The sequence below is a fragment of the Oryza sativa genome, chromosome 2, assembly GCF_034140825.1.
Source record: "Oryza sativa Japonica Group chromosome 2, ASM3414082v1".
In the NCBI taxonomy this organism is placed as follows: domain Eukaryota; kingdom Viridiplantae; phylum Streptophyta; class Magnoliopsida; order Poales; family Poaceae; genus Oryza; species Oryza sativa.
The window spans coordinates 5088149-5111761 of NC_089036.1; the positions used below are offsets into that span (position 1 = coordinate 5088149).

Consider the following 23613-nt stretch of genomic DNA (forward strand, 5'->3'; position numbering starts at 1 on the left):
ACTCTAGCAACAACAACACTTTCGACGGCCGATAACAATTCTCAGTCAACACCATGGCTCCTCCAGATCTAGCAATTTCTTTTCCTCCTACCCCTAACCCCCTCTTCTCCACCCTACCTCTATAACAACCATCACCCCAAACCCTAACTCCATCGAGCACTTATTACCTTCCTCTTTAGAGAGGTGGTGGTCGAATTATAAATCTACGAGCAGTTAATCTAAAATTTAAGAATTTGTAAATTAAATAAGAGCTTAATAGAGTACAACATTTTTCTTAATGAAAGCAATACAAACACAACATTATATGATCCGATCCATTTCATGGAAACTACGGTTGGCAAAAACTTTGTGCGCTGCCTGCAAAAAAAAAAAAAAAAACAACCAGTTTATTGGGATTAGGAATTTCGGATGGGAACGGGGCGAGATAGTGCTCAGTGACTCGGTAGTCATCACTAGGCCGCGACAGCATGCAGATTGCTTTAATTTCATTCTCTTTATAAAGCAAAAGAGAAAGAAACCAATCAAAGCATGCCACGCGTCACTGTCAAGATCACTGATCACTAACCGATGATAAATCATTAATTAATCTCCAAGTTAATCCCCAAATTTGGTTAATTAAACACTCTTAATTCTTCACAAAACAGTAGCTAATTAGAAAAAAAATTAAGATCCGGTAATTCATCCTCTCATTAGCAGGAAATTATGTTACAAGATTAGCATATATATTTGCAGGTAGCAATTAGCATTGCTTCATATGCCGTGAAATTAATAGGAGAAAACTCTGACAAAATCGTTAGCTCCTTGATCACATGTAGCTTGAAACATCCACGCATGGCGGCGCCGGCGAGCCACTACACGGCGGCGCCGTTCTTGACGCCGGCGTACGTATTACGGCTGCGGCGGGGCCACCACCTTTGGTGCTGGCGCGAGTGGCACGCCGGTGGCGGCGGCGGCGGCGAAGGCGAGCGGGGTGGCGCTGGCGAGGAACGACGGCGAGTCGTCGCCGGCCATCACGACCACCACCCTGGGCGGCGCCTCCCTGTCCAGCGGCGCCAGCACGCGCACCGACATCATCCCCGGCGGGACGACGACGTCGCCGCGCTCCTCGCCGCCGACGCCGCGCCCCCCGTCCTTCCGCCGCGTGCACAGCAGCACGGCGAGCGCCACCGCGATGAGCGCCATCACCACCCCGAACCCGATGAACAGGTACGGCGTCGGCGTCGACCAGAACGGCGGCGGCGCCACCGCCGCCGGCATCGCCGGCACCGACGACGTCGACGCCGCCGCGCCGCCGATCCCGCCCATCGCCATGTCAGCCGCTCCAGCCGGCCTCATTTGCAAGAAATTAAACCAAATTAATCCTCTCGCCTTGATCAATCTCAGCTAAGCTTAAGCTAATCAGCTAGTGTGGTGTGATGTGAGGCAACTGAGCTGAGCTGGTTGGTTTATATAGGGGAGGAGGAAGAGGATGCATGGGAGTGGGTCACACTGTCATCACACTGTGGCTGGGCTAAACTGTGTGCTGTGCTGTGCTGCTCCCAGGTTAATCTCTAATTAATTTGTGGCCACTAGTAATTTAATTTGATTTGATTTGATTGGTTGATTAGTTAATTGGACTGATGATGGTTAATCAGATGGATTTGGTGTTTTAATTAATTTGGTATGGAAGAGAGATTTGTGGTTTTGCTTTTTGAGGGGAGTGGAGGATCAGGGAGCTGATTTGCTTGCAACTAGTCTGGTTGTATATGGTTTGATGTGTGATTTTGTAGGGCTTTATTTGTTCTGGCCTTGTGGGTGCATATATGGATAGGATTGTGCCTAGTTTTTCTTCGAAGGGATCTAGATAAAAAAACTTGATAGGGGTTGTTTGTATTCTCGCTTTCTCTTCTTTAATGAAATTGGCAGAGCTCCTGCTCTTCCCTAAAAAAAATTGTACATTTGTACTATGTTAATTACTTGTATACATGGATAGTATGGCAGCTGGGTATACTAATTTGAAGCTTGCTTTTGTCTCTTTGTAATTTGTATATATATATATATATATATATATATATATATATATATATATATATATATATATATATATATATATATATATATATATATATTCTAAAATCACATCCAGCTAGCTATATATATTCAGTGGGTCTTGGCTAATTAATTTCATGGTTTAATTTATCATTGTACTTTGAGGAAATCAGTTAATTAACAATTTTGATAGCACAAAGGACCCATTTGATTTGGAGCGGATTAATTATCTATGGGACATATAAATATTTCAAGAAATAAGCGTAACAGACAATTTTTAAATAAAAGTAGTTTATGCAACACAATAAAAAACATATATTTTTAAAATATGAAGCAAATAACAATCCGGTGAAAGCTTAAAAACTGCCCCGTCGTTGCTGGACAATAGACAGGTAGTTTCAGGCAAAATGCATCCAATAATTCACATCTGTGGATATACACAGAGAGGCAGCTAGAGATCAGAGCTGTGATATTTCAAGGCAGGCAAGTCAAGTCAGGAAAAATAAATCTTTTTCCAGACACACACACGTAGACGATCGTCATCAACTATCGGCATATCCCAAGATGGAGCTGGGTTACATGCAAGCACGCACTAGCAAACAGCATTAGCAAGCAATGCAAAGCTCATCAGCCGAAAGCACTGTGAAAGGGATAAGAGCAAGCTAATTAAGCTCTCTTCGTCGTTAAAGTGGCACTACTAATTAACCCTGACAATAGATGATCGAATGATCGATGATATATATTAATATATGCCATATACTTAACCCTAGCTAATGGTCTTCCAAAAGAGAATATTAGGCAGAGCCTCGACCTGATCTAGTAGGTAAGTATACCAGTAGTCAAAAGTTAACGATCGTAAGACTTCTTTTGATCAGGTCTCTTCCTCGTTCTGTGGCTTTATCAGCAATGAAATTTCGCGTACGTGATTGGGAGAGGACAAATTAAAGCGTATGTAGGTGTGTTTGGTAAGGAATGAAAACCTTTTGCATTCTCTCACACCTACATACTCCTATATGCTAGCAGCTACCTACACTTTGTTCTCTCTAATATGGTCTGGTTTAGTTCCCAATTTTTTTTTCAAACTTTTAACTTTTTTATCACATCAAAACTTTCCTACATACATAAACTTTCAACTTTTCCGTCACATCGTTCCAATTTCAATCAAACTTTCAATTTTAACGTGAACTAGACACACCCTATATGGTCGTCCTCTTTCCGACTCCCTTCCCATCGTGCACAATGGTTTGAAATCTCCCCCCGAAATTATCAGTTTTTTTTTCAAATATTTATGAATTTAGCACTGAAATTTTGGTGGCTACCGAAATTGTAAACCTTGCTGTGTACACACTAAAAAAGACTAGAAAAAAAGAGAGAAAAAACAGTTGATATTAATTGCGCGCTCCGCATTAAAAAACAAAAAAATTTCCTAAAAAGAAACAGCAATAAAAAGGAAAAGTATCTAGATAAATAAATCATCGATTTATGCTAGATCCACTTCCTAGCTTAGCCTTTTTTAATAGCTAGTGTGAGTCCATTGTAATGTACGGGGCATCTTACTAGTGTCGTAGAGAGAGAGAGAGAGTGTATATATAGATATATATATATATATATATATATATATATATATATATATATATATATATATATGTATATATATATATATATATATATATATATGTATATATATATATGTATATATATATATGTATATATATATATGTATATATATATATATGTATATATATATATGTATATATATATATATATGTATATATATGTATATATGTATATATATGTATATATGTATATATATGTATATATATGTATATATGTATATATGTATATATATGCATATATATATATATATATATATATATATGTATATATATATATATATGTATATATATGTATATATATATATATGTATATATATATATATATATATATATATATATATGTATATATATATATATATATGTATATATATGTATATATATGTATATATATGTATATATATGTATATATATGTATATATATGTATATATATGTATATATATGTATATATATGTATATATATGTATATAGATATATATATATGTATATATATATATATATATGTATATATATATATATATATATATATATATATATATATATATATATATATATATATATATATATATATATATATATATATATATATATATATATATATATATATATATATATATATATATATATATATATATATATATATATATATATATATATATATATATATATATATATATATATATATATATATATATATATATATATATATATATATATATGTATATATATATGTACATACACTGGTGGAGAAACCATCTTTGGTCGGTTGGCCAAATTTCACAATAGTCCCAGTTCTAATAAAAACCGGGACTAAAAAGCATCTTTAGTCCCGGTTGAAAAGTTGAGGTGTACTTTTTTATCTTTAATCCCGGTTGGTAACACCAACCGGGACTAAAGATCATTTTTAGTCCCGGTTCAAAAAGTTGTCGGGTTCCAGACAGATCCCCATTATTTTTACTCCCGGTTGGTATAAATAACCGGGACTAAAAATAGATCTTTAGTCCCGGTTGTTTATACCAACCGGGAGCAAAGACTATCCCGAGAGCCGCGCGCGATCTCCTCTCGATCTCCTCCCCTCTCATTAATATCTCTTTCACCCCCTCTTCCTCTCCCCTTCATCCCCTTCCTCTCCACTTCCCCTGCCGTTCCTCCCCTTCCCCTCGATCTGGAGCGGCGGCCGGCCGGGCGGTAGCGGCGGCACTAGGCAGGAGCGGCGGCGCCCGACGCGAGCGGCGGCGGTGGCCGGGCGGGCGTGCGCGGCGGCAAGCCGGGCGGGAGCCGTGGCGGCGGCCGGGCGGGCGGGCCTGGCGGCAAGCCGGGCGGTAGCAGCGGCGCCCGGCAGGAGCCGCGGCGGCGGGCGGGCGTGGCGGCCGAGCTGGCGCAGACGCCGAGAGGACGGGGACCGAGAGGCCGGCGGCGCCCTCCCATCTGCTGCCGATTTTTTTTTTTGATTTTGTGTTTCATTGGATTTGATCTGTGATGTATGTGATATTGGATCTGATCTGGGATGTATTTGAGTTGTGATGCATTTCTTTTAGGATTTGTGATGTATTTTTCGTTTGAGATTTGGTGATGTGATGTATTTGTGATCTGTGATGTATTTCTTTGCAATATGTGATGTATTTCTTCCCAAATCTGTGATGCTTGTGGATGATTTGGGATATTTAGGGAGCAAATCGATTGAGCAATGAAACAACAACAAAAAAAAAAAGAATCAACCGGGACTGCTCCACCATTTTTAGTCCCGGTTGGTAATACCAACCGGGAATAAAGATGGATTTTTAGTCCCGGTTATTTCACCCGGGACTAAAGATGGGTATCTTTAGTCCCGGATTCGTACTCCCGGTTGTATAACCGGGACTATAGGGGGGTTTATAACCGGGAGTAAAGGCCCTTTCTCTACCAGTGATATATATATATATATATATATATATATATATATATATATATATATATATATATATATATATATATATATATATATATATATATATATATATATATATATATATATATATATATATATATATCATACTGTCTTGCGACAATTGACTCTTCTAGATTGCTAGCTAGCATCCTCCATCACAAAATTACTCGCGATATATATACATTAATAGATTGATCGTCTGTTGTATGACTGATAAGCCGCAAAAAATAAACAAATCAAGAAAAAATATTTACTGTTAAATCTTTCGTATCTATATATATTCTCACCGATTTAAAAACCAATGAAAAAAATAAAAAAAGCTTAAAAACAACTCTAAATTTAAGTTTTAAAATTTAAATTTTGGCTTCGGCTAAAAAGCCAATAAACAAAGATGAGAGGCATAACGAACACATTTTAAACAGTAACATACGTTGGTCAAAATTAACAAACACAATAGTCACCAACATTTGTTTCCTGTTGTGGGTATAAAAGTAAACAATTAAGTTGGTTCTAACTTTCAAACTTATAAGGGTCTTAGACAAGGAGATCAATTATCTCCAATTCTTTTTAATATAGTCATTGATATGCTTACTATATTAATTAAGAGGTCCAAGGATGATGGTCAAATTAGTGGGATTATTCCACACTTGGTGGATGATAGTCTTTCAATTTTCCAATATGCAGATGATACTCTTATTTTTTTTATTTTTTTTAGAACATGATCTACTACAAACCAAAAATCTAAAATTGTTACTATCGACTTTTGAAAAATTATCTGGCCTTAAAATTAATTTTCATAAAAGTGAATTATTTTGTTTTGCTCAGGCAAAGGAATGTCAAGAGCTTTATTCTACTATTTTTGGTTATAAGCTTGGGAATTTTCCTATGAGATATCTTGGTATTCCTATACATTTTAGAAAATTTAGTAACAAGGATTGGAAAACAGGTGAGGAAAGAATTGAAAAGAAACTCAGTAGCTGGAAAGGTAAACATATGTCAGTTGGGGGGAGGTTGGTGTTAATTAATTCTGTGCTTTCTAGTTTAGCCATGTTTATGATTTCTTTTTTTGAGATTTCAAAAGGAGTTCTTTGAAAAATTGATTATTATAGATCACGTTTCTTTTGGCAAGGAGATAAGCACAAGAAGAAGTATAGGCTTACTAGATGGGATATTATTTGTCAACCCAAAGATCAGGGTGGTCTTGGAGTTCATAATCTTGAAATTCAAAATCAATGTCTTTTGGGTAAATGGTTGTTTAGGCTCATAAATGAGCAGGGCGTGTAGCATGATCTATTGAAAATGAAATATCTTTATAGTCAAACCTTAAGTTGGGTTGAGAAGAAATAAGGGGATTCCCATTTTCGTCTGGTCTTATGAAAGTTAAGAGTAAGTTTTTATATATGGATTCCTAGATTGTGAATAATGGTGTACAAGTGAGATTTTGGGAGGATAAATGGGTAGGGAATTATTCTTTTAAAGATAGGTATCCGTCATTATATGCTATAGTTCGTAGAAGGAATGCTTCAATTGCAAATGTTATGTCTTCTGTTCCACTGAATGTTTCTTTTAGGAGAGCTTTAGTATGATAGAATTTAAACAATTGGCATAATTTATGTGCTTCAATTGTTCATATTCATTTGTCAGAGGAGAATGATATTTTTAGATGAAATTTTCATCAAAATGGTGTATTCTCGGTTTGGTTTATGTACGTAGCTTTAATTAATAATGGCAACATTGAGAGGAATAAGATTATATGGAGACTTAAGATGCCTCTCAAGATTAAGATTTTTACGTGGCACCTACTTAAAGGGGTTGTTCTAACAAAGAACAACTTAGTTAGGAGAAATTGGCATGGTAGTTTAAAATGTTGTTTTTGCATGAGAAATGAGACTATTCAACATTTGTTTGTGGAGTGTCACTGTGCAAAATTTCTTTGGAGAGCTCTGCAGTTTACTACTGGTTTATATACTCATCATAGTATATCTCATATTTTTTAGAATTGGCTTGTGGGAGTTGATAAAAAATTTACCAAACTTATTCTTGTTGGAGCATCTGCTACATGTTGGGTTATATGGTTGTGTAGAAATGATATGGTTTTTGATAAATCACCATCTATGTCATATATGCAGATTCTTTTCAGGGCAACATACTGGCTCCGGTTTTGGGCTTAACTACTAAAGTGTGATGAAGAAATCAAGCCAGTGAAAGCTGCATGTCGTAATCTTGAGTCAATGGTTATGTAGCTGTTTGCTAACTTTGGATGGAGATTCACAAATAGAATTCAATAATTTTTGTGATATTTTTATGCTGCATGATTTTTTATTAGTTTGTATGTGCTTTTATTTATTCAGGTGTGAGTTTTTGTTGAGTTGGTATAATAATTGGCTGTAGCTCTTTGAGCAAAGGCCGATCGAGATTATATTCCATTATCTAAAAATCATAACGTGTTTTGATAACTGATCGATCGATCACAATTCTATCCAAATTGGATAATTTTATCAAGAAAGCTAAGGGCCCCCCATCCATGGACCATGCATGCTACTAGCTAGCTATAGAACCTTCTGCTATATATACAAATTCAGAGCTTCAGGCTTCTTCCTATCTAGCTAGTGGTAGACAGCATCCAACACTATCATGTATGCTGACGATGGTTGACATGGTTTGCGTGTACTTGTGCACTAATTAAACAACACACACCAACTACACACACATATACTTTCTCTGTTCTAATATATATATATATATATATATATATATATATATATATATATATATATTTATATATATTAAATTTGTTTGGTGCTCCATGGTGCCCGGGCACCATTGTTGAAATTGAGTATATACCCAATTCAAATGACTATGAAACTTTTTCAATTACTTAGGTATTAACATTAACTACTTTACTAACTAGTTCAAAGCAAGTTTGAACTGAATTTGAACTTGTTTTTGTTAGATTTTGATTATAGGTATATAGCATCCATATATATAATTAGTTAGATATGTAATCATGGATTGTGAAATAAAGTTAAATCTGAGTTGTTTTGTTGATAAGTATAGGTATGAATCGAATTATTATAACTAGGTATATACTCACAATTTGAAAATTTTGAGTGATTTTGTGCATTAGATACCATGGTGCCCGGGCACCATGGTGCCCCATATGAGTGTCCTATATATATATATATATATATATATTTATTTATTTATTTCTAAAGTTTAAATTTATTCCAAACTATAACTATTTTTTTCATCTATCATCTCGATCATCTCAACCATTTCTCATTTAATTTATTCATCAATTTTTTCCCTCTTAATTAACCGATTACAGACTTCAATTCAACCATTCAATTTTAACTATTTTTTTAATCTCACAAAAATATCTTAAAAAAACTTACATTTTAGAACGGACGAAGAGAGAGTACTAACATTTTTTTGTGCGTAACATAATGCAGGTCGTCGTCGATGCTTCTTCGCTGTGTGTATATATGGTTTGGTAGCAGCATTACAGCAACAGTTAGCTAGTGGGAGCAATAATTCCTCTTCTTTTAATTTTTCTCTCCTCCTTTTTGGTTGGTTATTGGCGCAACAACTCGAGGCAGTAGTGCATGGATGCACCTGCGGTTCTCCACGATCCCAGCAACCGTCTTAGGTCAGGTCATCCAATTATCCAACTACATATATCTCTATCCAAGTGCACATGCATTTCAATGGTGTGTTGTGTGTATATATATGGTTTAAATCGGGTAATCCTACAAATTAATTTATCATGTTTCAGGCATGGCCTACATGTATGTGAGTATGTGACGCACATTTCAAATTTCGATGATGCTCCCTCTGGTCTCAAATACCTTTCACTGGATACAATTCACCTTTTAGCTTTGACCTTTTTTTCCCCCAAGATATTTATATATACTCAAAAGTATGCCATATTAGCGATCAATATGTATTGTGTCATACATACAAGTGGACAATTTTCATTAATTATAAACTAATTGATTAAAAGTACTCTTTATTTGGAAAGGGGAGAATTTAACTATCTGCTGCTCTCTCATAAACAACCACTCTCTTTTTGTGTTTGTTGTTACAAATTTGTCATTGAAGAGAGAACATTTCCTACCTATTCGCCACGGAGGAGGTTTCTAAGTTAGAGGGACATGTGTCGCTAACATATGGGTCATGAGGGTGGCTCCACCTGTCAGGGACCCATTAAGTTAGAGGAGCTCCTTCAATTTTTCACTCCCACATTGCGGTATGCATGGACTGAGGATACGAAATACCCTTTTTGCCCCTATCCGGCCACCTATCCCGCTCTCTCTCTCTTTTGCGCACGGCCATGGCATCCTGGCCATCGGCGCCGGCCGACAGTCTGTCACCGCTATATTCCTCGCCGATGAGAACCCTAGCACACTAGCGACGCCCATCCTATCACCGGGTGCTAGTCAAGTCCACCATGCTCGTAAACAAGAACGGGGCCTTGGAGAAGTTCATGTGCAGTGGGTCACTGGCACAAATTAAAGGGGGAAGGTGAACATTTTGCATCTGCCATATATCCACGCTGCCAATCTAACCCTACCATGCATGCCACATAGAAAAACTGACAAAAATGAAAACGGAGAAGCTTCTCTCTGTGGTGACAAAAACGTAAAGATTGATCAGATAAATGGCTGATTCAACATTGGCAAATAATAAATAGTTGAATTCCCAGGAGGGAAAGGCATACTCTCCCTATTCCCTAACTAGTGATATATCTTGGATATGATTACGTGCGTGATAACTTTCAGCTAATGCTGGGAAAAACTGCGGCGAAGGCACACAATAACAGGTGCATATGAGCTAGTAGCTAGGTATAGCAGCTGAATGATATGATGGCAACTTTTGACGACCCCTGCCTGCTTGCGATCTGACGCAACACGCATCTTGTTCGCCACCATCTCTCCATATATGGCTTTCCCCCTCTTCCTTTCCCCAAATGGGACCGATCCTTCGATCCAATGGAAAGAGTCACTCAGTTAGTCTCAGTTGCTAGCTTATTATTAGCTCGTGGATAACGATGGATTAGATATATCATATATGGTTACACTACTACATAATATTCAATACGTACCAATTGAAAATCCTATATAGGTGTCGGATTTTTTAACCGACATCCCATTAAACTTTGAGGTTTTAGGAGTAAAAAAAAGTTAGCTCGATGTATCGGCTCGAATTGAGCTGATGCTTCGAGCTAATTAAGAGCTGAATCGTAGAAACAACAATTCTATATATAGATGAAGAACATATCAGAAACAACATCTGCGAATCAAGAACATCCACAACTCAGGAAAAAATAAATCAAGAAAATACAAAATCAAATCTCCGTCAGCCATGCTCACCGGCTCACCGCCACACCACCGCCGTCACCCGAGCCGGAAAGGGGAGGAGAAGCTGCCATGAAAGACTGGTCGTCAGCTCGCTCAACCTTCCGATGCACTCGATGACATCAAGGGGAGGCCATCACCCTTTTGGTCATGATAGAGGATAGATCTAGCCATCATTGCACTCGTGGCAGCCGTATCTAGCCACCTTGAGCCACACCCAAATCTAGTCGTGCCTAACCTTGTGACCCCCCTCCCCCATGTGAGAACAGGCCGCCACCATATTGGAAAGGTCAGGGGGAGCCTGCTATCGAGGGAGGTGAGGGGGTCACCCTTGGTGTACAATCGTTGCCTACACTCAGCGTCACAAAGGAACACACCTAGAGCTTGAGTGGTGATCGATGGATCCAACCATCACGAGCTCGAGGCCCGCGCTAAGAGGTGAGAGAGATGGCGCTGCAGATGGATTCGGTCAGTGAGAAAGTTGGCGTGCGGGGATAGGACGAGGCACTCCGAGAGGAGGCGGAGGAGGAGGAGGAGGAACTGCAGATGAGATGATGTCACGCCCGAAAATTCACTAGTAATTTCCGAACTTATTTGTGCATAAAATCCTCGTCCAGGAATCAGCCGAGGTACACAAACTGACAATTTAATATACAGATTCATCCAATTAACTAAAACGATAAATACTTACTTAAGAGGCACTTAGTCCTCACCATGAAGAAAACTACAGCGGAAAATAAAATCTAGCGAAGCTCCGGCTCCACTCCCACAGGCAGCTCCACTGGGGTATAAACCAAACGTCTTCTCCTTCTGGATCCTTTTTCTTCAACTGAGGTTGATTGATTATTGCAAGAATGAGCATATGACATACTCAACAAGCCACACAGCAAATATGCAAGTGCACAAGGATACCAAAGGATGGCATAATATAGTCTCATTTGCGAAAGCAGCATTTAGCAAAGAGTTAAGAGTAGTAAAACAGTAGAGTAATTAATCAGAAATTTTAATCAACACTGAACAGCACACCCATGCTGCACAGGCCCAACCATCCTGAACAACCATACCCGGCTGTACAGATCTAACTCCAAGCCAGGAGCTAAGCAAATTATTACCAGGTATAACATCTATAATTATTGTGAGAGGTGTGAGACTAATCACGAAAAACATTGCTCAACCCGCCCATAACCGCGGGCACGGCTATTCGAATAGTTTTACTCTGGCCAGAGGTGTACCACTGTACCCACAAGACACAGCCCCACAACATGTCACCATGTGCCTCAATACCACCACGGTACCTCGGAAAGGAGCTGTGACAATACCCCTTGCACAACACAATCCACCACAGCGCACCTTTCCTGGATCATAATCACCCCCTTATAAACAAGGCATGGACTCCCCAGCGACCCCCGTGGGCTTATCTTCGCCACTTCTCAGTCTGGTGCTCCGCAATGAATCATGCTATACAAAAGGTAAAGCCGTTGCCCACGCTGGCTTGTGGTTGGCACGGTTAATGTTTCACAACAGTAGCTCGCGAACCGGTCCTTAATTGTCATGAGCACGACTCTCAAAACCATGTGCTCACAACCCACCATTATCAAGTTTTAGTTGGCAAGTAATTAATTAACCAATCACGATTGACCATCGTGAACTAACAATAAGCCATCATTAAATAATAGTGAATCATAAGTTATCCCAATAGTGTGCTAATGTTTCTAAGCATGGCTAAGCAATCACATCTAATATCTAGCTGAACTAATATATATAGCCCAACTAGTCAAGTTATAAAAACCCAAGGTATCAAGGAATAAAGTAATCAAGAACAAAAAGGGCTATAACAAACAATAGGTTAATTCCACCCAATGACATTCGAAAATAAATACAATAGTTGAATAGAAACAATAGCTTTAAACGGGATCAACATGCTCAAAGGGTTGTTTGGGATCTGTGTGACTTGCCTTGCTGGCCTTGGAACTCTTCAAATTCTCCTCCTGCGAAAACGGACTCTCCAGAAACGTCGGAATCTAAACAGAAAAGAGCAAAAACACCAAAACAGCACATAAACAAGCATGAACAGTACATGTAGGTATTTTTAACATGTAGATCTCAATTTTAGAAAAATTTAGAGACTTGAACCAACTAAATCCGAGCTAAGATGAATTAGTTATGAATTTTTAAAGATTAAATCGGATTAAAACACTTATATGGATTTTAATTGAATTATGACGCAATAATGAATTATTTTTGAAAAGGAAAAGGGAATTATTGCGTCAGCGGCTAGGGTTTGCGGTGGACCGGGCGCACGGCGACGGTTCACGGGAACGGACGGCCGAGATCGATCCATCCAAAACGGACGGCCGAGATCGATCGGTCCACGACCGGCTCACGGGAGAGGGCGACGATGACGTCGGCGATGACGTCAGCACCGGCGGCGGCTCGGGCGGCGCAAGCTCGCCGGCGAACGACGGCGCGACGACGCAAACGGAGGACACCAACGGGTAGAGGGCGACTCGGCGAACTCACCGGTGACCAAAACAACGGCGGAAAAGCAATGGACGGCGCCGGCGACGAGGAAGAAGCGGCGACGGTCTTCAGGTCGACGGTGACGGCGGTGCTCCGGCGGTCTTCGGCGGCGGCGAAGCGGCGGACGAGGACGGCGGCGACTTGGCGACCACGATGACGACCTTCCCGAGCGACAGCGACGACTGGAACGGCGGCGGCGCACAGCTGGAGCGACGGCGGCGACGGCGGCACAAGGCTACACGGGGCTAGGGCTCTATCGGCAACGAGAGGCGAAGGCGAGGGTGGCGACGGGTAGCGGCGACACCGGGGTCCTTTTATAGGGGCAAGGAGGCGGCGGCGAAGGCCCATGGCGGCCGGCGACGAGATGGAAAGGTCGGGCTCGGAGAGAGAAAAGCCGATCCGATTCGACTTCGAATCAAACACTTTCCAAGCCAATTTAGCCGATATTTCCAAAGGGGAAAAGGTAGAGGAGATCCCGAGGATCATTTCTCCTCTATCAATTCGGCCGGAGAAGGAAAGGATCGACCGGATTTGGAAGGAAACGGCGGCGGCGCGGCGCTAGGGTTTCGGGCGGCGGCGGCCGGAGGTAGACGACGGGTCCGACAGGTGGGACCCACCTGTCAGCGACAGCGGCACTCGCGCGGGCGGCTGCGGCTGCGGACTGGGCCTACTGGGCCGAGGGAGAGAGAGAGAGGGGGGTTTTTGGGCCGACTTTCGGCCCAAAGCCAAAAGAGACTTTTAAAAACCTTTTTCAATTTAAATTATTCATGAAATACAATTCTATTTATTAAAAATACTTCCTTAGCTCAAATAAATCCCAGAAAAATCTAGGAATTATAGAATTAAGCAAAGTATTTAACAAAATTTTATCTAGCCCAATTTTATATTGAGATTTAACAAATTAAAATTAGATCTTCTCTTTTAAGATCATTTCTAATTATTCCTTTTAAGCAACAATTTATAATTTAAGGATTTTTAAACAAGAAAAGCTCTTAACAATTATAATTAGATCATTATTGATCAAATAATTACTGAACTGTTCTTTGTATCATTTAGGAATTGAGCTCTGAAAAATCCGAGAAAATTTCAGAGAGTTGACTTAATCATGGAGAATTTAATAAAAATTAAATCCATCCATGCTTTATATTTGGAAAATTTTATTTCCCACATTTAACTTCACTTGTAAATTAAAGATCATTTAATATAAATTCTAATAATAATTTATTAAATAATTTATAAATCCTGAAACAAAAATCAGGATGTGACAGATGAGGACTAGCGGCGACAACAACAAGGAGGGCTAGGGAAAGAGTGAAAGGTGGGAGAGGCGAGGAGGACAATATAGAGAGAGTTTTGGGGTTGGAGATAGAAAGACCAGGCTTGGCTTGGTGATCAGCTCGACTCTGTACCTAAAAGTGTCTTTTTTTTAAAAAAAAAAACAACACCTATAACCTTCTCAGGAGCACTGGTTTTTTTAATAAACTGGCACTAATAAGAGGTTATATGGATCGGGTTTTAGTTTTAGATCCATCTAAGCAGGGAAGGAGAGTGAGAAAAGGCTCCTATGTATAGATGGCCTAAGGCCTGAGGCCTGACGGCCTGGCCATTTGGCCCGACCCAAGCACGGTACGGCCCGACTGGTGTCGGGGTCGTGCCTGGGCCAATGCTTTGGCACGGACAAATGAAAATAGTAGGGGATCCAAAATAGACTTAATTCAGCCATATAAGGCAAGACCCGAAGAGATTGAGGGATACAAAATAGACTTATTTCCAGCCATATAAGACACAACCCAAAGAGTTGAGGGAGAAAAAATAGACTTATTTTATGAAAAGCGCGATGGGTTGTCGTGATTTTGGGCCAGCCCAGCACGGCCCGAGTCTTATTGGACCATACTTGGATCGTGGTGACGTGAGTGATCACCTGGCAATTAATCACGGTGAAGGACAGGCAATTAATCACCATACTTGGATCGTGGTGACGTGAGTGATTAGCAAATTAGCATGCCGTGTCATTTCAGGCGTGCTGATGACGAGCTAATTTTACAACACCAGGCATTTTTCGTGGGACTACCCAAAAACTATCACAAGCTTTTTTTAGGTGAAATATTTTAAATATAGTTATAGTATAATTAAAATATAATTATATTGTAAAAATATACTACCTCCGTTTCAGGTCATAAGACTTTCTAGCATTGCCCGCATTCATATAGATGTTAATAAATATAGGCACACATATATGTCTAGATTCATTAACATATATATGAATGTGGGCAATGTTATAAAGTTATATAATATGAAACGGAGGAAGTAGTTATAATGTATTCTTTTGAAAAAATAGAGTTATTATAGCGTAACTTACATATAACTCGCATATAATTGTGCTGAAACATGTTTATGCTGGATTGGCTAGCATCATGATCTCTAATGAGATCGTGAGTTCGACTCACTAATGCACTGCTGTGAAAAGAACATCCTTTACACGAATCTCGAGGAATCATTGTTAAAATTGTAAGCACATAATAATTTAATTTATTCCATAAATAAATCATGACATTGCAGATGTAATTAGATTGAACGTATCATTAGATCTACACATATAAACTAAGCGGTAAAACATGAACAGATCAAATATGCGCAACATGTCGAACACGTACCGAGGTGGCGGAAAGACCGGTTGCTCGGCAGGAACTACTCGCGGTTGCGAGCGTCGACGAAGGCGCAAAGCACGCGAGCGGAGAGGAAGGCGAGCCGTCGCAGATGAACAGGGAGCAGTCGCGCGAAGCGCTTCCCAAAAACCTTATTGCCGCCTTCTCCCGGTGCAGGACGTTGAAGGCAGAGGTTCCGGAGACCTGCTTTCCCGATCACCGGTGCACGTCGGCGAGCGGGATGGAGTAGTCTACGAGCGACGGCGCAGCACAGAGTAGGAGGCAAACCCTAGATTGATTTCGCGTGTGTTGCGTGAAAGCGGCGGCTCGGTTTATATAGAGATAGATCGCCTGATCAGGGCGCCCGCATAAACCGAACCGGATAAGTCGCGCATAACCTATCCGGACTCCATGCCGTTTTCACGCACCGGATTTTTTGGAATGTTTCCAAAACAAAACAAATCTGAATTTCCCGCAGCAAAACAAAACTGTAAAAGGAGGCTGCATCTGCGTAAGGGTGAGGAGCCAATTTTGCGGACCATTTGATGCGTACGTCGTGCACGCGCGCCGCCTGCCCTGCCCAGCCAGGCCAGGCCAGCCGAGCGAGCGCGCGCGTGTGTTTCCCCTCTTCTCTCCACCACACATGCTTCAAGTGGCTAGGAGGGCATCCTCCCTTTTAAGGAGGTCCCCCTCTCCTAGAATAAGCAAGGTAGTACTAAACTCCACATGCATGCCATCTCATGAGGTGGCTTTTGTGATTTTCCAAAGAATTAATCTTCGAATGGGCCTTAGCCCATCTATTAATTCCAACAATCCCCCACCAAATCTCAAAATCCCAATGAGATTTGCCTTTTCCAATGTACTGTTTATATACCAGCGGTTCGATGGAGACCGATTAAGGTTGAACATCCACCTAGAACTCCAAGTTACACTTACTCACAACTTGAACAATGGACTACGCCTTGAATTGCAAGTCTTGTGCAAGCAAGTTTCACTCAGAGTCTTATCTGGTACTAGACCGTCTGTAGACTACCCCTCGGATGGAGCGTATAAGTCATACTTCTAGGTCTTTAGTAAGCTTCCTAGAAGATTCACCCAAAATCTCTATAGACTGCGACCAACAGTCAAGCTTACAAAGGTGAGTTCTTTCAAGAATGCTCTGCAGGACAGTATCTTCGCTAATTAAAGCCAACAGAACTCATTAAGTCATAGCCAACCTGCCTTGCAGCTCATGAGAGTACATGCATCTTCACTTAGAGAGGGTATAGATTGGTACTCTCCTCTAGTTTACTAATGGTTTGTTCTTCCCAGGTTCTAATTCACGGGATCTCCGATCACATAGACTGGGTTACCACCATAGTATAACTCACATGGGTCTCAAACCCATCTCCTTCGATGCATTATCTATCACATTTCGTGATAGTCCCTTCGTGAAGGGATCTGCCAGGTTTCTAGCTGTTTGGATGTAATCCAACGTTATAATTCCGGAGTTTCTCAATTTCCTGATAGACTTCAATCGTCTTTTCACATGTCTAGACGATTTCATATTATCCTTAGAACTATTCACTTTGACAATTACCGTTTGATTGTCACAGTTCATAAGGATAGCCGGCACCGGCTTTTCAACAATAGGCAGATCCATTAATAGATCACGCAGCCATTCTGCCTCAACAGTAGTAGTATCCAGTGCCGTTAGTTTTGCTTCCATGGTTGACCTCATCAAAATGGTCTCTTTGATCTCATCCACATCAGAGATCCAGTTAGAATCACTATAACCCTCCAGCACCGCAGGATACCCAGTATAGTGAAGCCCCAATTCCATACTACCTTTCAGATAGCGCATTACTCGCTCAAGCGCACGCCAGTGATCATCTCCTGGATTAGAGGTAAACCGGCTCAACTTGCTCACAGCAAAGGAGATATTAGGCCTAGTTGCACTAGCCAGGTACATCAGCGAGCCAATGATTTGGGAGTATTTCAGTTGATTCCTAGCAATTCTTTTGTTCTTGCGAAGCAACAAGCTAGGATCATAAGGTGTTGGAGAAGGCTTACTATATATCAATGTAGCCAAAGCGATTCAAGATCTTCTCCACATAATGGGACTACAAGAGTGTAATCTCATTCTCACCTCTAATTAGCTTAATGTTTAAGATAACATCAGCTACTCCCAAATCCTTCATATCAAAATTTTGAGACAAGAATGACTTAACTTCATTTATCACCTCAAGGTTTGTCCTAAATATCAGTATGTCATCAACATACAAGCACAGAATAACTCCCTCACCCCCACCATGGCGATAGTACACACATTTATCTGCCTCATTGACTGCAAAGCCTGCAGATGTCAATGTTTTGTCAAATTTCTCATGCCATTGCTTAGGAGCTTGTTTCAGACCATACAAAGACTTCAACAATTTGCACACTTTGTCTTCTTGACCTTCAACTACAAACCCATCAGGTTGATGCATATAGATCTCCTCATCCAGCTCTCCATTAAGAAAAGCTGTCTTAACGTCCATTTGATGAACGAGAAGACCATGTGAGGCTGCTAGGGAAAGTAGCACACGAATTGTGGTCAATCTAGCAACAGGTGAGTAAGTGTCAAAGAAATCTTCGCCTTCTTTCTGAGTAAAGCCCTTAGCAACAAGCCGAGCCTTGTACTTTTCAATAGTATTGTCAGGCCTAAGCTTCTTCTTTAACATCCACTTGCACCCCACAGGTTTACACACATAGGGTCGCTCTGTCACCTCTCAAGTCCCGTTAGCGATAATGGAATCCATTTCACTACGGACAGCCTCCTTCTAGTAGTCTGCATCAGGAGATGCATATGCTTCTGAAATTGACTTAGGAGTGTCATCCACGAGGTACATAGTGAAATCATCACCAAAGGACTTAGCCGTTCTTTGTCTCTTACTCCTTCGAGGAGCTTCACTGACATCCTCCTCAGTGACATGTTCATGTGTATGTTCAGTTTGTTCTGGTGGTGTGATTGAACTGGGAATTACTTCAGAGGGTTGGCTCGAACTACTATGTGTATCCTTCATTGGGAAAAAGCTCTCAAAGAAGGTAGCATCACGAGACTCCATAATTGTACCAACATGCATGTCAGGTACCTCGGATTTAACTATTAAAAATCTATAGGCAATGCTGTGATGAGCATATCCCAGAAAGACACAGTCCACAGTCTTAGGTCCAAGTTTGCGCTTCTTCGTTATTGGTACATTGACTTTCGCCAAGCACCCCCATGTGCGCAAATAAGAAAGTGATGGTTTTCTCCCAATCCATATCTCATATGGTGTTTTGTCCTTATTTCTGTTAGGAACTCTGTTTAACACATGATTCGAAGTCAACAATGCCTCCCCCCACCATGCCTTAGGTAGTCCCGCCGTGTCCAACATGGCATTCACCAAGTCAGTCAATGTGCGGTTCTTCCTTTCAGCAATCCCATTAGACTCGGGAGAATAGGGAGGCGTCCTCTCATGTATGATGCCATGTTCCTCATAGAATAAGTCAAACTCATTTGAGAAAAACTCTCCACCACGATCAGACTTAAGCCATTTTATCTTTCTGTCAAGTTGATTTTCAACTTCTGCCTTATAAATTTTAAAATAGTCTAGAGCCTCGTCTTTCGTTTTCAACAAGTACACATAGCAAAATCTAGTAGCATCATCAATCAACGTCATGAAATATCGTTTTCCACCCTTCGTCAACACCCCATTCATTTCACAAAGATCTGAATGTAGGAGTTCTAGTGGTGCCAAGTTTCTCTCCTCGGCAGCCTTGTGAGGCATGCGAGGTTGCTTCGATTGCACACAACTATGGCACTTAGAACCTTTGAAAATGGAAAACTTAGGAATTAAACACATGCTGGAAAGCCGAGACATCAAGCCAAAATTAATATGACATAAACGTGAGTGCCAAACATTAGCCTCATCATCCACACTGCCACAAATATGGTTCACAGACTTATTGCAGAAATCAGAAAGGGAAAAGCGGAACAGGCCTCCGCACTCATAACCTTTACCAATAAAATATCCATGTTTAGACACGACTACTTTATTAGACTCAAAAACCAACTTAAATCCGTCTCTAGTCAGACGGGAGCCACTAACAAGATTCCTGTCGATAGAAGGGACATGCTGCACGTTCTTCAGCTACACGATCTTTCCCGAAGTAAACTTCAGATCTACCGTGCCAACACCATTAACAGAAGCATGTGACCTATTCCCCATTAGGACGGTGGAACCCCGTGCGACCTGATAAGAAGAAAACAATGAGATGTCAGCACAAACATGTACATTGGCCCCAGTATCAACCCACCAATTAGTAGATTGATTAACTGAAAAAACAGTAGGTAAATTACCATACCCGCTTCCATCTCCAGTATTGCCAATGGTCACATTAGCAGACTTAGAAGTCTGCCCTGCAGGTGCCTTCATCCCCTTGCGCTGTGGATACTTCCTAGCCAGATGACCAGGTTGCCCACACACAAAGCAAGTCCTCTCATCCTGGTTAGGATTGATGTTGTTCTTCTTCTGCTTCTTGAAGTTGGTGGTCTGTTGAGCTTTGTATTTCCCCTTGCTCTTGTTCTGGGCCTTGTGCACAACATTGGCACTGGACTGCCCACCATCGCCCTGAGACGCGGCGTCTTTTTCCCGAGCTTTCTCCTCAACATCAAGAGACGCTATCAACCCCTCAACGGAGTATTCCGGTCTCTTGTGTTTGAGTGCAGTACCGAAACTTCTCCATGATGGAGGTAGTTTCGCAATAATGCACCCGGCCACAAATTTATCGGGTAAGACACACTTAAGGAGTTCGAGTTCGTTAGCCATGGTTTGTATCTCATGAGCCTGTTCGACTACAGAACGGTTGTCAGCCATCTTGTAGTCATGAAACTGCTCCATGATATACAGATCATTGCTAGCATCAGTAGCACCGAATTTAGTATTCAGTGCATCCCACAACTCCTTAGCGTCGGTCATATGCATATACACCTCGACCAGACGATCGCCAAGAACGCTAAGAATGCATCCCACAAAGAGAGTAGTGGCTTCCTCGAATTGCTTCTGCTGATCAGCAGTAAGAATTCCTTCAGGTTTGCCATTACTCACCCAGAAGCATTTCATAGCCGTCAGCCACAGAGTGACCCTGATCTGCCATCTCTTAAAGTGCACACCGGTGAATTTATCCAACCTCAGTGCATCGGCAAAACCAGCCATAGTAAAATCACAGCGCCTATAATAAGGTTTTTGGATTGTTGAAATTATAAGCACATAATGATTTAATTTATTCCATAAATAAATCATGACATTGCAGATGTAAACTAGATTGAACACATCATTAGATCTACACATATAAACTAAGCAGTAAAACATGAACAGATCAAATATGCGCAACATGTCGAACACGTACCAAGGTGGCGGAAAGACCGGTTGCTCGGCAGGAACTACTCGCGGTTGCGAGCGTCGACGAAGGCGCGAAGCACGCGAGCGGAGAGGAAGGCGAGCCGTCGCGGACGAACAGGGAGCAGTCGCGCAAAGCGCTTCCCAAAAACCTTATTGCCGCCTTCTCCCGGTGCAGGACGTCGAAGGCAGAGGTTCCGGAGACTTGCTCTACCGATCGCCGGTGCACGCCGGTGAGCGGGATGGAGTAGTCTACGAGCGATGGCGCAGCACAGAGTAGGAGGCAAACCCTAGATTGATTTCGCGTGTGTTGCGTGAAGGTGGCGGCTCGGTTTATATAGAGATAGATCGCCTGATCAGGGCGCCCGCGTAAACCGAACCGGATAAGTCGCGCGTAACCTATCCGGACTCCATGCCGTTTTCACGCACCGGATTTTTTGGAGTGTTTCCAAAACAAAACAAATTCGAATTTCCCGCAGCAAAACAAAACTGCAAAAGGAGGCTGCATCTGCGTAAGGGTGAGGAGCCAATTTTGCGGACCATTCGACGCGTACGTCGTGCACGCGCGCCGCCTGCCAGGCCAGGCGAGCGAGCTCGCGCGTGTGTTTCCCCTCTTCTCTCCACCACACATGCTTCAAGTGGCTAGGAGGGCATCCTCCCTTTTAAGGAGATCCCCTCTCCTAGAATAAGCAAGGTAGTACTAAACCCCATATGCATGCCATCCCATGAGGTGGGCTTTTGTGATTTTCCAAAGAATTAATCTTCGAATGGGCCTTAGCCCATCTATTAATTCCAATATCATGAATTTGAAAGTTTTGAGGAGAAAATACTGACGTTCCCTTTTTTTAAGTAATTCCATTTTTGCGTTACAAACGGTCAAAACGGCATTGATGACTTCATTTACTTATCAACAACCCATGGACTCAGGATGCAAGCGGGCTGACTCATGAACTCACTTATAAGTCAAATAAGTAATCATCCATGGATTTTCACGTCAGGATCTAGCTTGGCACATCTATTATAAGTGGATCAACCTATAAACATATTTATAGGTTAACTTAGTAGGTAATCCGCGAGCCAAATCACGAGTTACCCGCTAAATTTTGCCTATAAACGTGTCCACGGGTTGGCACAGGCACATCCCTAGAATGGACCGAACATATTCAGTGATAATCAACAGAATTCAGATCTCCTTTTTCTATAGTGCATGATATCCGGTTGCCATAACAAATAGAGCAATTCTACGGTACTTGAGGAGGTACCATGAGATATCAAAAGTTTAGTGTAAAATTTGGTACCTCATAGTATCTAGGTACCAAGAGGTACCAAATTTACAATAGAAAAAATGGTACCTCATGGTACCTTCTCAAGAACCGTAAAATTGCTCAACAAATAGTACAAATTTTGTGTATCAATTAGAATCCCAATGAATTTGGGACGCTCCTGATCTATGCCTGGATTTCTGGAGCTATGAAGAGGCCTGAACCTTCTAAATTTGGGGCATCAGCTCTTGCCATCCTCAAATTCGCCAAACCAGTGTCTTCCTTGTTATCGATGTTGAGGAACTTTGAGCTTGGCCCATGAAGACCTGGCCCAAATACACTTATTTGGCACAAACCTTCTATATTTGGGATTGCACTATATAAAAAAAAGGTGGCTAGTCATTTGTATACTTTGTGTCTCCACTTCTCTTCTTAGATTATACAACCTCATTAGACTACTTTGTAGCCGGGGTTGTATAATACATTATCAACGCGAAGCTCTACTGGAGATGAAAGTAGAAAAAGGATAAGAAACTTGAAGATTTGTTTTGCATCTTGTAGATTGAATTGCAAAAACAAATCCCTTGTATCTTCCTTGTTTCCTTTTTTTTTTTACTCCCGACGAAAACCACCATTGCTGACATGGAGTCGTCGGCGCTCTCCAACAGCAGCGAGGCATCCTTCGTCCGGGACGTTTTTGCGAGCAAAAAAAAAAAAGAAAGAAAGAAAGAAAGAAAGAAAAACTGAAATAGATGCATGTTGCGGCCCGTTAGGTAGAAGGCCGGGTCACGAGCAGCAGCGCGGCCTAGTAGCTGCCGCCAAGCCTCTCGGTGAGAATCCATGGGCCGCTTCGGGGTG

The 23613-nt window shown here is 41.2% G+C and overlaps 1 protein-coding gene across 1 annotated transcript; it reads right to left on the bottom strand.

Moving 5' to 3' along the window:
- Positions 1-651: 651 nt before the first annotated feature.
- Positions 652-1432, bottom strand: LOC4328581 (protein GLUTAMINE DUMPER 6). Its single transcript, XM_015768775.3, has one exon. It carries the CDS (start codon positions 1333-1335, stop codon positions 889-891), a length of 447 nt encoding a protein of 148 aa, XP_015624261.1. The 5' UTR covers positions 1336-1432; the 3' UTR covers positions 652-888.
- Positions 1433-23613: the final 22181 nt, after the last annotated feature.

What these genes read in the sequence shown, in the direction of transcription:
- LOC4328581 (XM_015768775.3), bottom strand. Translation starts at nt 1,335, where the DNA reads ATGAGGCCGGCTGGAGCGGCTGACATGGCGATGGGCGGGATCGGCGGC.